Here is a 16,161-nt window from a genome sequence, read left to right as displayed (position 1 = left end):
CTAGAATAGTAAACCCCATACTATAATACACTTCACTATAATTTCAAAAGTATCAATTCATTTGTCAAGAAATGAAATTTTAAAGGATTACATATAACAAAGATTAAGCAATAATCCACCAGACCAAGAAACAGGTTTCCAAGCCAGAAGTCCAAACCACTATGATCCCCAAACCAGGCATCTTCTCTAGGAAAACATCTTACCTCTTCACTCATTCAACCCCTACTTGCTACACTATATGGGAAAGGTACCATAGCAGACCTTAAGGAGGTCTAAAAATAAATAAGAACCCTGTCCTTAAGATTGTGACAGTCTAGCAGTGGAGCTTAGAAACACACACACATGTACATACATACACACATACACACATACATACATAGGTGTACCTACGGTACAAAGATTTAGGTGCCATTAGAGAAATAAAGACGAGTTACTATTTTTTAAAAAAATATCTTACTTTGAATAGATTCTTACCTATCTATTCCTCCTATGAGCCAGATCTAGAATATAGATATTCACACCTCATCTCTTCAAGGGCAAATAGCCATATATAGAAACAAGACTAGTTCTGTGTATGCTGTGCGCTATAGGGTATGGCCCTTCCAGTTCACAGAACTCACAAATGTGCACCCCATTTCTTGTAACCATGAGTGCCGCTGATCTGAAAGAAGGGGAAATGCCAATAAGTGACACACTAAGAAGAAGCCATTCTGTTCCCAAACCCCACCACTGTTTTGCTATAGAAACTTGAGGAATGCACACTTTGCCTGATGGAAGGATTGAAGAAAGAATTGTTAATGAGATTCTGAGGAACTTTCATGAATCTTTCAGACAAGCACTACATAAAAGGCATCACTAATGCTCTAGATCAATAAGGCTTTTCACATCATTTTATGCACAGCAACTTTGTTAACGTAGGTAGAGGTATTTGCATTCTTTTTTTAAATCTAAAGAAAGTAAATTCCATAAATACTAAATGCCACTGATGCCATTTCAAATATTTTTCACAGAGCTAGTCCAGCCCGGGCCAGGTCTAGTGGATTCATTTCAAATGTATCACCAGATCCACTATTTGCATTTAAATGCTCAACCAAACATTCAGGAATTGGGGAGCACTGGAGAAAGAGTCTGTGGAAAAGAAATAAAGTGACTTCATGCTGATGAACCCAAACGTTCTCTCAGGATACTGACACAAGGAGTAAGAAGTTCAGACGACATCATCTTACATAAGCCAGTCCCGGTCCTCTGGCCCTCAGTCCCCCGTCATGTCCTCAACATCTCTTTAAAAAAAAAAATGTTTGTGACAAACTAAAGAAAAAAGACCTATTTCCATGCCCTATTCATTTGGGACAGGAAACATCCCTGGTTCATGGGTTTGGCTTCTTTTGATGACAGCTTCCCTAAGCTATAATCCACACCCCACAAAAACCTTACAGGTGCACAGTTCAGTCCAGTCACCTTTCATGTATTTACAGAATTGTAGAACCATCCCCACTATCGACTTTTAGGACATTTTTGCCCCAAAAGAAACCCCCTACCCACTGACTAAATTGAAGATAATGCCAGACCTTTTATTTATTTTTTTTAAGATTTTTTATTTTTTATGAGAGAGAGAGCACAAGCAGGGGGAGCAGCAGGCAGAGGGAGAGGGAGAAGCAGGTCCCCCGCTCAGCCGGGAGCCCGAAGTGGGGCTCGATCCCAGGACCCCGGGATCATGACCTGAGCCAAAGGCAGATGCCCAAACATCTGAGCCACCCAGGTGCCCCAATGCCAGATCTTTTAAAAAAGCATCCTATTTTCCAAGAAAGTATCCAACTGACTTAGTTTTCTTTATCTCACTACTGAAGAAAGTAAGTGTATATCCTCATATCTAAGTCTTCAGCTTAGTCAAAAAACAGCAAGACTTATAGCAGACAAAAGAAACTAAAAAGAAAAGCTAAAAGAGAATCAAGAATGCAACATATTTCTAGTAAGAAAGTGCTCAAAAACTGATAGGGATATGTCAAAAAGACACAAATGCCAACTCAACAGAGCTCCCAATGACAACACTAGAACAACTGAGCAACAAAATAAATGAACACAGTGTTTGGATGACAACCTAGAGACTAAAATAAACACCTCAAAATTCACACCGACATAAACAAATAAGCAAATAAGTAAGTCACTGGGGGAGGAGGGATAACGCTTCTCTACAGCAGAATTCAAATTAACAAGTGTGGGGGGGAGTAAGGGAAATAGAAAATCACTTAGATCAGCATGACAGTAATGACTGCAGGCCAGAACGACGCGCCCATGGACACTGAAATTTGTGGCCAAAAGTACAGTGAGGAAGCGAACATCTGCACCATCTCAAGACATCACTCCACAAGATACCTACCAATGACAAAGGGAAGAGGGAGCTAACGCGATAGTGGAGAAACGTGGTGGACACAATCCCACCTGAGTGGTCCAAGTTAACATACCAGTCACAGACGCATGAACATCACGTACTCCCTGACCTAACGCGCTGAAAACCATACACCATCAATTCTATAGTATGCTTAGGGAAAAAAATGCAATTCTCACTGTAATAAAGGGAAAACAGTAGATGAACCCATACTGAGCAACACTTTACAAAATAACTAACCAGTGCTATTTTCAAAAGTGTCAAAATCGGGATACCCAGGTGGCTCAGTTGGTTTAGCACCTGCCTTCGGCTCAGGTCATGATCCCAGGGTCCTGGGATTGAGTCCCACATTGGGCTCCCTGCTTCTCCCATGGCCTGCTGCTCCCCCTGCTTGTGCGTGCTCTCTCTCTGACAAATAAATAAAATCTTTTTTTAAAAAAAGTGTCAAAATCATGAAAGACAAAGAAAGACAGAAACAGTAACAGGTTAAGAAGACCAAGATGCAACAGCTAAACTCGGTCTGGATCCTGGATTGGATCCTGGACCAAAAAAAGGACATGCATGAGTGGGAAAACTGGCAAAATTCAAACAAGGCTTGTAGAACAAGCAACAGCATTATAGCAATATTAATTTTCTGTAGAATTTTGTAAATTTTCTGTAAATCTACATTTATTTTGAAATAAAAAGTCAGGGCTTTTTAATGCAACATTTCCAGGTGTGAGATTCTACTGTTCCAACCCCATTGTGAAAAATGACTCATTCTGGCTAGCTATTATAATTTTCTTATTAGGAGAGATTACCAATCCCATTTTCTTATTAGGAGAGATAACAGATTCAGAATCCCAAAACCCAACTCTTAGGGTACATGCTGGATTGCAGCAGACATAAAGTCAATGAATGAAAAACATACTTGCTAACAACCACATGGCACACTATTAACAAAGAGACATGCCAAAAAAAAAAAAAAGACACAAACATTGTGATCATAAAGCAATGGCCCACAACTCAAATACAACAACTAGAAACACAAAATGTCAAGATCTGGACAAAACCAACTGCATCATCATGTGATAAGATCATGACTTGATGAATTTCTGTGGTGTTCAATTTTTATGAATCTGGTGAGAAAAGTTTATTAGTAGGTAAAGGCTGGATTGGGTCTGATCCATTAGTTGAAGTAGTTCTGGTACCTACCCAGACTTCAAGTCAGTTATCCTCAAACAGCTCGTAGCATCCAGTCCCACTTTTCCATTGCGGACCACACTAGATATGAATGGGGAGAGCATTGGAGAAATTCGGTTCAAGGCCACTTCTGGGGACATTTTAGCTTGACTTGCAAATCACCACTGAAAGCAGAAGAATGGTGGTCAGAGTATTCAGAGGAACTAGATAGAACAAGTTTCCTGAAAACTGGCACAGCACAAGGAAGTTTCTCTTGTATGAATAAATACCTCATTTCCTGTCTTACAACGGCCTCTTCCAATGACCCTCAGAAGAAACCAACCCCCCCGTTGCTCACCTCCTCCGGACAGAGACTGAATCAATGCTTTTCAGGAACAGAAGCAACCTTTCAAATCCAATTCCCTCCTCCTTTCCAAAGCTGACCGCCACACTGCCCCACACGACCTAAAGCTACCCTGCCCTATCTTACAACCGGCAGCTTCCTACTCTGAGGCATTAAGAAGCCTTTGCTAACAATCCTCTCCCCCAACACACAACATGTACACACCATTAAGTTAGGAACCACTACCTCTGTGTCCCCACAAGAAGGACTTGATTGGTAATACTGTATAAAATTCAAGAATAAGCATAATCTGCTTACCAGTTGTTACTTACGAGAAATTATTTACTTCTGATATGCTGTCCATCCACAGTGTGTTGTAACTACCTGCTTTGTGATCTCCCCCCTGCAGGGACTATGTCTTGAATCCCTAGTGTTTAACAAAAGTACCTGGCACACGCTAAGCACCCAGTAAAAATCTTTTAATAAACAAATGAATAAAGAGACCAAAACTAGAGAAATATTGAGGTATGGAGAGAAGACAATATACCCTCAAAAAATGTGGTCGAGGATAATGTATCTGAGGAACATATGTAGCAAAAAGCTATTTAACAACTGAATCATGAAAATAAACACTTAGCCAGATATTAAGCAACACAAACTAACATGGATCTAAAAGTCTTTGCCTTTCAGGCACTAAGAAGTTCTTACACTTGAAAATACAGAAGTAAAACCAACAAAGCGTATCTAAATTATTTGGAAACCCAAGGGGTTAGGAGAGGGAACGCATGAATTCCTCTAAATAGATTTCTAAATGAAAACCTCTACTTTCAGAGGTGAATAAGTCCATTTAAATAATCACTTTCTTCCTCAATCTGAAAGGATAATCCTGCATCAAAAGCAAACTAATTTCTTACAAGTTACAACTACAAGGAAATGATGTTCTGGTCCTAGTTTTCATATATTTTACCATATGAGGACTTACAAGTCCCTGCCAAAATAAATGTTGAAAACCAGTACCTGTTTTAATCATTTCAGATAGTAATAAAGGGAAGGACTGCAATGATCTTTCAAAAAATAACTTGATGACCTTATATAGTGATGACACCCAGAAGTACCTTTGAGGCGGCAAAAGCTTTACACTTCAGTACTCAAATCATCCTTTCTGCAAATATAAAACAAGATCCTCTTCCAGCCACTTAACAGATGACCTCCCTCCACCATTCCAATGTCACTACAAAGTAAGAATATACATCTAATGCCCTGTATTATCAACCATAAAAATCATGCTGTACATTTTTATAACACTACCACTTGTAAAGAGCTTCCAAATACATTATTACAGTTGATCATCACAATCCTGGGCAGTAGGCAGGTATCAGAATTCCCACTCTACAGGAGATAAGGATAACTTCTGTAATTTGCCTTTGAACAGCATACTAACCCATATTATCATTTTGAAGCTTATTTTTTTCCTATTCTGCGACATTTCCATTCTTATTTCTATCCACTGATGTCACAGTTCTTGAAAGGATGCTTATCTAGATCATATGCAAAACACAGAAATACTCATCTGGAAAAAAAGCAAAGGATCTCACCTACATTACAAAATTATTCTTCCATGCTTTTTTCCCATAATACCTATCATTCTTTTACCTCTCATTTCTATGAAAAATGGAAAAAGAATCAACACATTCTGAAAAGTCAACTGAGTATCAGGCACTACTATATCACCCACCTCTACCTGTAAGTTCATTTACTTCCCCCCAACAACCCTGTTCTCTGACTATTATTGTTCCCATTTCACAGATAAGAAAACTAAAGCTCAGCAAGACTAAGTAACTTTTTCAAGGTCACAAACATAGCAAGAATAAAGATCAGAATTCAAATCCAGATCTCCCTCAAAGTCCACTATACCCATCCTCCTCTCACATAAGCATGTATAATTGCAATCACCAAAGAGAAAGGCATTAAAGTCATCTGTTTAAGTGTACAACTTATAAAATTGGAACAGAAAAAAATTATGAAGTTGAACTAATGGTTGCGTGACCACCAGAAACACGTTTGACTACAGCTGGTCTGCTGCCAAACCTGGCCTGAGTGATCGACCAGTCAGATGCTACAGGGAAGAAACCTGCAACAAAAGCCAAACTATACTTAAGGTGACACAACCCGTCCCAATTCAGCAACTGTCAAGACCTTCAACTAATACCTGAAGGAATTAATTTCTTTGTTTCAGAACAGCTACAATACTATTTTTTGACAGTGCAAGACTTCCCGCAGCGTTAAAATCTGTTTCAACCGTAAGTGTAGTGACTTCTCTAAGACAGAGGGGAAATACTCCAAAACCATAGGTCACCAAACAGCCAAAGATGATGGTTCTTTGGTGTGATTCTTTTGAGCCAGGGACATGGATGGGGGCTCACCCCCAATAGTGGCTTTTACATATCACAGTTCTATAATAGATCCCAGCTAGGCACAAATTTACAGCAGTCAGCCTCCCCTGAATGCTAGTTGTGCAATTTATATTTCCTGATTTTGAGGTATTACAGAAGGAAAATGCAGAAATACAATTTTTACAGGGTCTGCTGCTCGAACAGGTTCACATAAGGTCCTCGGATGGGCAGCCTGGGGACTACAAAGACGTCTAAGGCATCGTCCAGTATCTCGCAATTAAGATGGGATGACAAACACGGAAACGTGTGCCCTGCTGACGTCATGGAACGGAAAGGGGTGGCGTCCTGCTGCGTCACCTCAACGTCATACAGCGCACGAGGGAAGTTAAGTGGGGAAGCAATTTCTCCAGGGGCAACATTCAAGAAAAACAAGTCGGCTCAGACCCAGAGAATGACCACCCCACTCTAGGGGCCATCTAAAAAGGGATACTGTCCCTTTTCCCAAACTGTATGGTCCCCTCATCAGGCGGACAAGAGAAAGGAGTCTGAGGTTATTGAGGGAGCAGGGGACGGGCTAGATACGCAAAAAGAGCAGCCTCTGGCCTTGGGGGACTCGTTCTTGCGGGGACCAGCATGACGGGGATGAGCAGGGCATCTCTGGAACGGGGGCCTTCTCTATAGGAAGAGGCGGCGAGCCCCAGGGATACTTAAACCACGGTCCTGTGCACAGGCCACCTGTGCGACTCGGGATCCAACCTCCCCGCACCAGCCCCAGTCCAGGTACCTGGAACTTAGTCCGATCGGTAACCGGCGACTACGTGGGGGTACAGGTTACCCGAGCGCGCCCCCGACTGACGCACCGACCTGCGCGCGCACCGCGAGCCGGATGCGTGCGCGCCCCCGCACGTCCCGCCCCGCCTCCTCTGCGGCCCGGGAGCCGGGCGGCGTGCGCGCCCCCGGACGCACCGAGCCGAGCACTCGGAAAGGCGTCCCCGCAGTGCCTGAAGGGTCTTTCCTCCGCGCCGGCCTCGTGGGTGGCGAGCGGCGTGGAGTCTGGAACTATCGGGAGGGCTCTGTAACGAGAAGTGGTGCAGGGAGACCGTCCCGGGAAGAACAGAGGGCGGTTGGGGGCGGGGTTATTTCGGGCAGTCAGGTGGGCGACCCGCAGAGGCGTCTGGAAGGCCCGCATCGTTAGGGAGCGTAGAAGCGGCGTTTCTGGTTACGGGGCTGGACAAAGGGCAAAGGTCAGCCTCTGGGTTGGCGAGCACCACCTTTGGGCCATGGCCGCATCTGGGGAACCGGGCCGGCAGTGGCAGGAGGAGGTGGCCGCGGTGGTAGTGGTGGGCTCCTGCATGACCGACCTGGTCAGGTTAGTCCGGCTCAGTACGCAGAGCCTGCGGTCGCGGGAGGGGGCGGACTGTGCTTGGCACCGGGGCTTTGGCGATGGAGAGTGCCCGCTTTTGGGGTGAGTTACAGGTTTCCCTAGCCCGCAACCTGCCTCCCTGGCGTGGAAGAGGCAGGATTTGAGTTGGTAAAGGTAACTGTCAAGTTAGGGAACGTAGAGGCCAGGGTGTAGTGGAAGCTCTTACTGTTACTAGAAGCGCCTGCATAGACCTCCGGTTTTCTTGACCAGGCTGCTGAACCTGTCCCCTGACTAGCCTAAGTAACTTTGGTCAGGTCATTTTATCTCTGAGAACGTGCCCGCCTCCCAGGGTTGTTATGAGGACAAAATGAAGGAAGGTGTTTGTGAACAGTGACATGAACCAGATTGGGTATTATTCGTCTGAACTTGAATGAGTGGAGCAGAGGTCAAAAAGGCGATCGATCAATCACCCTTCACCATATTGACTGTTGGCATTCCTGCAACAGTTCATATTTACGCCTTGTTTTTCAGTATTGTATGTATCAGTATATGGGTTATCTTATGGCAACCCGAGTGTGAATCAGAATAAAAACCCATAAACACAATGTTTACAACGATAATAAAAAAAAATTAAATAATGAAAATATGCTAAGTGAAAATAGGTTGGTTGGAGAGATCCCTAATTTTTCTTTTTTTAATGAAAATGGCGGAGTGCCTAGCTGGCTGGGTGCTAGAGCTCGCAACTCTTGATCTTGGAGTTGTGAGGTCAAGCCCCACCTTGGGTTTAAAGCCTACTCAAAAAAAAAAAAAAAAGGGAGGAAGGGAAAATGGCTTTTTTAATTATAAAAATATGTTCATTGTAAAAAAAATCATATATTCCAAGAAAATTCTACCGTTCAGATTGCTTCCATTTAATATTTTTGTGAGTGGCTTTTCAAATATACTATTTTTTTTACATTATAAAAATTAAAAATGATCAGACATGCCACAGTTAAGACCTCATCTGTCCTGCAACCTTGCTTTTCCAAAGGACAGCAGAGAGCCTGGAAATAAGTAAAAAGGTCTTGGGAAAATCAAGTCACCAAATCTCTGCACCACCCATGTTTTACCTAGAAAATAGCTCTAGGGTCTGTATGTAACCAGTTTAGTCTTATGTTGCTTAAAATATTTATAAGCTAGGTTAATCAAATTTCCAGACCAAGAGTAGGAAGGGGGAGAGACTGCTAGGGGCAGGTATAGTGATTGCTGAAAACATACTTTTATAGGTGCAGTGGCAAAAGAGAAAGCTAAGCAATTTTCCCATGCACCCTACCTGAGTAAGTGTCAGGTTTAAAATTCAGAGCCACTTTCTTCTTAAACTAAGTCTGAGCTTTCTGTGAAGCTTGACCATCAGACATAAAGGATAATTATACTTTATAAAATGAATACTCTTCATACTTGGGGGAGAGTGGAGTGTCAAAGGCTCATGTAACATGTTGGGATTTTAAAATCTTATTTAAGAGCTAGAGGAATTTGGGGTGCCTGGATGGCTCTGTCGGTTAAGCGTCCAACTCTTGATTTCAGGTCAGGTCATAATCTCAGGGTCGTGAGATCAAGCCCCACGCAAGGCTCTGCACTGGGCATGGAGCCTGCTTAAGATTCTCTCTCTCTCTCCCTCTGCTCCTCTCGCCCTCCCTCTCTCTCTCTCCCCGCCCCCTTTAAAAATAAAAAAAGAGAGGAATTTAGAGATTATTTATCCCAGCCCTTCAGTTCATAAAGGGGTAAACTGAGGTCCAGAGAAATAAGAAACTCATGTTGTGTATAACCTTTCTAATGTCTCTTCTCTCACCATTTTCTTTCCTTTGTAAAATAACCAGGTTTCTACTTCTCATGAATCACTAGTAAAAATTTTACTCCCTTAAAGACTGCCTCACAGCTTATCTGCAAACTTCTTTTGGTTGCTGATTACTCCTGCCTCTGAAGATCTTTACAAAATACCTGAGTATAGAATTTTTATTTAAAACCCTGCATCTGTGATAAACTTGGGTCCAACTTTGCTAGTTATGGTACATATCATGATTGTGTTCATTTCCTCTTGCTGCCGTAACAAATTGACAAACTTAGTGGCTTAAATAATATAAATTTAATACAGTTCTGGAGGTCAGAAGTCTGACACAGAGCTCACTGAGCTAAAAACAAGGTGTCTGTAGGCTGCATTCCTTCCTGGAGGCTCTAAGAGAAATCTGTTTTCTTGCCTTTTCCTGCTTCTAGAGGCTTCCCACATTCCTTGGCTCATGACCCCTTCATCTTCAAAGCCAGCAATGGTCAGTCAAGTCTTTCTCACATGGCATCACTCTGATACTCACTTTCTACCTTCCTCTTCCTCTTCTACATTACAGGAACCCTTACGATTATATTGGGCCCAAATGGATAATTCAGGATAATATCCTTATTTTAAGTTAGCTTATTAGCAACCTTAATTTCCCTTGCCATGTAATGTAACATTCACAAGTTCTGGAGGTTAGGAATGTAGACATCCTTGGGGGTGGGGAGTGGGGGGGGAGGACATTATTCTGCCTACCACAGTGATAAAGCTTAAAGTCGAAAAAATCTTACAATACTTAGAGCTTGGGGGATCGTTGAAGCCCATCAGTCCATTCTCCACATTTTACAGGTGAGCTAACTAAGAGACTAGTTAGATGACTCACCCCAAATCACACAGCCAGTTAGTGTCACAGTGAAAGCTGGAAACCCACGTTTCCCAAGCTTTATCTTTCCATTACAGCATTCTGCCTCTACCTCTGCCTCGGGCTGGTATTTATTGCCCTTTTCATCTGCAGTTCATTTGAAAGCTTATAGTGTGTGCATTTATTGTTTACTTTGTAAGCTGATAAAGGAGAACAACTAAGGATTTGTAATTTTCAAGTCTAAAGATGGTATCTTCATGACTGTCCCTTCCTTTATTTCTTAGTTTAACTGGCACCAACTTGGACACCGGTGCCTATACTGTAGAATCACTTCAGAAATAAAACTACTTCCGTAACCAAGCCCTCTTGGACAGCACCCAATCCAATTCACTTTATATATTACATTACTGTGTGCCAGACACTGCTAATTCAATGAGCAACTTTTTTTATGTCTAATTTCAGTTTGCTATGAATAGTAAGCTCTGTGTACTAATAATTTTAAAATATCATTAGCTCATCCAACATGACAAACTGAGCATTATTTAATAGGACCTATGTTTATCATTATTCTCTTCTTGAACACTCATCTCTGAAGTTCCACAATGCAAAGATAAATCAAGCTTGTGGAAAATTAAGTCAGAGTTCCTCCAAAGACAGAATTCCATGAAAACCCAACAACAGATAAACTTCGTTGGAGATTAAGCTCACAGATCTTTGTTAATCATGCTTTCATTAATAATCTTTATTTCTTATGACATGTATCACCCATCTTTTATTCATTTGACAAATATTTATTGACTTTGTATATATGCCAGGTACTTCCCTAAATGCAGAGGATGCAGCAGTGAAAAACATAGCCAAAAATCCCTGCCTCATGGAGCTTACATTCTAATGGAAGAGACCGTATCAGTAGAAATAAGTAAAATGCATAGTATGTTAGATAAATGCTAAGGAGGAAAATAAGGCATGAAAGGGAGATGGGAGTAGTAATTTTAGGTCCTTGCCCACAGAAAGCCTCACTAAGAAGGTGATTTTGAGTAAAAACCTAAAGGAGGAAAGGAAGCCAGCCGTACAGATACCCAGGATAAGAGCATATGCAAAGGCCCTGAGGTGGAAACATGCCTCTTATGATCAGTGAACAGCAGGAGTCCAGTGTGGCTGAAGAAGAAAGAAAGGGAGGGGGGAGGGCGATTAATGATTAAAGGATGTTGGGTCATACCCTGAATAAGATGAAAAGCCACTGGAGGGTTTGAGCAGAAGGGTGACCTAATGTGATGTACATATTAATATCATCACTATGGGGGCTGTGAGAACAGACTGAAGGAAGGCAAGGGCAAAAAAGGGGAGACCAGTTCAGAGCTGTTAAAATAATCCAGGCAAGAAATGACGGTAGCTTGAAAGCAGTCCAAGTGGGAAGAAGTGAGCATCTTTTGATTATATTTTGAAAGCAGAGCTGACAGGATTTGCTGAGGACTACAGATGGGTCAAGGATTACTCCCAAGTTCTGTGGCCTCTGCATGAGGAAGGGGAAGCTGACTTTTGCCGAGAAACAAGATTGGGAGCAGAGCAAGCTGGCTAGGAAGAGGGCAGTATCAGGAGCTCAGAGTGGACATGTGAGATTCGAGGTGCCTGTTAGACATCCAACTGAGGCCGTCAAAAAGACAGATATAGGAGTTCGGAGTTCAGAGAATAGGACCAGCTGGAGATAGAAATTTAAGAGTCACCAGTGTATCGAGGATATTTGAGGTCATGAGGCAGGATGAGATCACTGAAGGTCTGAACTCCGAGGGCACTCCAACATCTACAGCATTGTTTTTTACATAATTTATCTCCCATCTCCCAGTCTCTCTGTACCCCTAAAACTTGCTTTGAGACAAGCCATGTTTACATTTCCATGGCGGTAGACTACGATGCCAGCTAAAACCCTGTGTTATCCTTTTATATGCTCCAATTAAAAGTGATGGCTTGAAAGATAAGGCTCATGTTCAACCAAGCATCTAAATTTAATCCTTGGCAAGTCAGGAAATGATTGCTTAATTCTTAAAAGATTTTAATTGGATGGCGGAATAAGTGAGTTTAGAAGCTTTTCGATCCAAAGTGGATGAAACGTAGGACCTAGATTACTTAAAAAAAAAAAAAAAGCCAAAAATATATACCATACCTAGAAAAGGTTACATGTGTCTAACATACTACATAACCTCTAACCTGCATTCCACCAGAAGCCTCTGGATTTGTCATATTTGGAACAGAAAAATCTCTTCTGCATCACAATTTCAGTAAAGTAAAAGCCGGAGGAATGTTGACCTGAGGAGTGTCATGCATACCCACTGTTAGAGGAATATCCTTTATTATCCTTTCTGCTCCTTAAATTGGTCCTGAAAGTTGCGTATCAGTTGCCCACTCTTAAATTAATATTTTGGTAAACATGTTTCTGTCAGCCAGATTCCCTAACATCAAAAGAGATGATTCATGGGAAATTTGCTAATTTTGATCCCTTTGAGATAAACACCTTAAAAAGTAAACTGCACGGGGCGCCTGGGTGGCTCAGCCGTTAAGCGTCTGCCTTCGGCTCAGGTCATGATCTCAGCTTCCTGGGATCGAGCCCCGCATTAGGCTCCCTGCTCAGCGGGAAGCCTGCTTCTCCCTCTTCCACTCCGCCTGCTTGTGTTCCCTCTCTCGCTGTGTCTCTATCAAATAAATAAAATCTTTAAAAAAAAAAGTAAACTGCAAAACAAAACAAGAAAGTAAACTGCACATGACAAAGCAAGCACACTACCATGTGATATTACAAGTTCCTTTAGTGATCCGTTCCTTTCCCAGCTCTTCACGCCCTAGCGTCTGCACTCTTGGGAGAGGACAGGGGTGAGCTTCGTGATGAATGTCTGTCCAGTATTTTGGTTACTTGTTACACTATTGAAAGACTGGGACTGTGCTAAGTGCTAGGGATACTGCCAATTAGTAAAACATGATCCTTGCTCCGGAGGAACTTCTAGTCCAAAGAAGAAGACACACACAGAGAGAGATGATTGTAGTGTGATGCGGTTAGCGCCTGCAGGTTCTGTGGGAGTACGGGGAAAACTGCCTGGATGGGATGGATGCCTCCTGAGCCAAGCTTTAGAAAACAAGCAGGTGCTAACCCAGCACAAAAGAGGAGGGGGTACCTTCTGGCCAGCTGGGATGACACAAGGAGCAAAGTCAGGGCCGTGGGTGTACACGGAGCTTGCCGGGGACAGCCGTTGCTGGGTCCATAGAGCATCGGAGATTAGATGTTACAGAAAGGTCTCATCAGCCATGCTAAGGTGTTTGGGTTTTATTCCATAGGCCCTGGGAACCCGTGAAGGGCTCAAAGGACAAGAATGGTATTTCACGTAGCTCACTGGCTGCCAAAGTGAAGATAATGCCTACTATAACCCATCTTACGGACGTTATCGTGAAGCACAAATGTAATCTGTTCTTGATTATTCATGATGATGGGAATGTGCAAGAAGCATGAGCACCAAAAACCAAAAATTGTAGATAAGTTAAAATTTTTATTAATTGATTCCAGAATACATTATTTTTTTGTACACTGATTTATCTTTCTAATTATATTTTGCTTAGGATAAAATTAATTCCATTTGTATTTCTTTAACCTACACCAGCAGATGGCAGGAAGAAGTAGCCTAGATAATTACAATGTGGTGACAGAAGTCATTTTGAAATTTAAAGTTTACTATAATTAATTGGCAAAATAGAAAATAAAATACCGGTTTTGTAGTTATTTGTCACTATTCATACTTGCCTTCTTCAGTGAATTAAAATGGTTTTCATCAGGAACTTCGATGAATGCTTTAGTCTCCCCAGTTCCCTTTCTGCTCTATTTTTCTGCATCCTGATTTTCGCACATACCTTACTGCATCCTCTAGTTGTCCAGTCCCCTCTCACTCATCCCCCTGCACACATATTTCTCCTGCCCTCTCCTCCTGTACCTTCTAGCTCCAGGATTAGCTCCTTCTCTACCTCTCTATCCAAGCTTCTCTTCCTTGTCCAGAACTTTGCTCAGCTGGGAGAGAGGAGGTCTGTGTATAATTATTCAAAAAGATTGGTTGACATCAGATGGCATTTTAATTTTTAAATATGTTTCTAACTATTTGACCTATATGCCTCTCCCGGTGCCTTCTGTACTCATTCTTCAATCCTGTGTCAAGAGGGATGAAGGAGGATGCAGCCCCGTTTTGTTTCCTTTATCCAGGCCATGTTGCTTTTTAATAACTGGTTTATTTTTCTCCCTGGGCTGCGCTTGTACACGGCACTTCTGCACTGCTCTCACCTCACTCTGCGATGTACACAGGCAGCTCTGTCATCTCAGCTGTCTCTATAAATGTCTTTCAAGGTGTAGACCATCCATTCAAAAATATTTACTTCTGGGGGCACCTGGGTGGCTCAGTCAGTTAAGCAGCTGGCTCTTGATTTCCACTCAGGTCATGATCTCAGGAACCGAGCCCTGTGTCGGGCTCCATGCTCAGCAGGGAGTCGGCTTGAGGATTTTCCCTCTCCCTCTTCCTCTGTCCCTCCCCACCATGTGCGCACTCTCCCTCTCTAAAATAAATAAATCTTCTTAAAAAAAATATTTACTTCTGACCATGATAGAGTGACTAGTACCAGACTTACCTTCCCACCAGAAACCACAAGAAAATGGGATATATAAGGGACAAAATAAATGAAGCAGCTGTTTCAGTCAGGTGTTAAGACAACAGGCATGTTATCCCGACGAGAAAGGAAACAAACAGGTCAGTCCCAGAGGCACATTACTAACCATGGCACAGCGAAAAGAAACTCAAGGAAGTATGGCAATATCAGTGAGTTGAGAAAACCGAGTTCATACCTTAGGGAGACTAAGGTGGCTAGAATTTGTGGGAACATGTACTGGAGAGGAAGGAGCTAATCAAGGAAGGGTCCAGAAGTCTGCTTAGGAGTCCCCTTTAGTCTGTTGCTAAATACTACATGGACATACATAGAGACTCCACAAAGCTGGGCCATTACTAGAGAGCTCTAAGCTGAACATCTCCCAGAAATTATACAGGAATGGGAGGTATTACATTCTATTTGGCCAGAGACATTATTGAACCCCTGGAGCATTCAGGAGAGATGCCAGAAGGACCACAACTTAGTAAAAGGGGTAAACTTGCCCTAAACTAAAGGCTACTCTAAACTCTCCCTAATAAATCTCAAAAGCAATGCTCAAAAGGACCAAACAGATAAGTTACTTAGCTGCCCAAAAAAGCAAAGTTCAGCCCTTTGAAAACTACAACGAAATTTAAGACAACAGTGTAACATTTGCAATATTCAGCATTCATTCAAAAATCAATAGCATGCAAAGAATCAAGAAAACATAATCCATAACCAATCAAAGCTGACATAGAGAAATGGTTGGGATGGTGGAATTAGCAAAAAAGGATTTTAAAAGGGCCATTATAAAATGCTCCATGATTTAAAGAAAAACATGGATGGAGTGAGGAGAAAAGTGGGAGATACATAAAAGAACCAAATAGAAGTTTAAGAAATGAAAAATGCAATTTTTGAAATGAAAAATTCACTTGATGGGCTTATCAGTAGACATTACAAAAGAAAGGATCAGTGTACTTGAAGACAGTAAGAGAGATTATCTAAATTGAAGCATAGAGGAAAAAATGACCAAAATACAGTCTTTGTGATCTGGGACAAGGAGTATGTTGTTTGTGTAATTGGAGTCTAAGAAGAGTAGTTGAGGCACAAAAAATATTTGAAGAAATAATGGCTGAAAATTTTTCAAATTTTATGAAAACTATTAATGTATAGATCGAAGAATTTCAATGAACCCCAAGCAGGAT

The 16,161-nt window shown here is 41.9% G+C and overlaps 2 protein-coding genes across 15 annotated transcripts in view; one reads left to right on the top strand and one right to left on the bottom strand.

Moving 5' to 3' along the window:
- The window catches only part of BABAM2 (BRISC and BRCA1 A complex member 2), a 395,384-nt gene extending 388,177 nt beyond the window's left edge, over positions 1 to 7,207 (bottom strand). For all 4 annotated transcript variants that reach the window (XR_012379665.1, XR_012379664.1, XR_012379666.1 and 1 more), the window contains exons 1-2: positions 7,068 to 7,207; positions 3,581 to 3,732 (exon numbers count right to left, since the gene is read on the bottom strand). Coding sequence is in view for 1 of the 4 variants with exons in the window: in XM_025867974.2 (XP_025723759.1) it covers positions 3,581 to 3,708 (128 nt within the window). In the remaining 3 variants the exon portion in view is untranslated. The remainder of the gene's footprint in view (positions 1 to 3,580; positions 3,733 to 7,067) is intronic.
- A 314-nt stretch (positions 7,208 to 7,521) lies between these two features.
- RBKS (ribokinase) overlaps positions 7,522 to 16,161 on the top strand; it is an 86,442-nt gene continuing 77,802 nt past the window's right edge. For all 11 annotated transcript variants that reach the window (XR_003207275.2, XM_025867972.2, XM_025867970.2 and 8 more), the window contains exon 1: positions 7,522 to 7,652. Coding sequence is in view for 10 of the 11 variants with exons in the window: in XM_025867972.2 (XP_025723757.1) it covers positions 7,564 to 7,652 (89 nt within the window). In the remaining variant the exon portion in view is untranslated. The remainder of the gene's footprint in view (positions 7,653 to 16,161) is intronic.

Source organism: Callorhinus ursinus, unplaced genomic scaffold (assembly GCF_003265705.2).
Source record: "Callorhinus ursinus isolate GAN/ISIS: 27379988/994484 unplaced genomic scaffold, GSC_fseal_2.0 scaffold10, whole genome shotgun sequence".
Lineage (NCBI taxonomy): Eukaryota > Metazoa > Chordata > Mammalia > Carnivora > Otariidae > Callorhinus > Callorhinus ursinus.
This window is presented reverse-complemented; position numbering and strand designations above follow the sequence as displayed.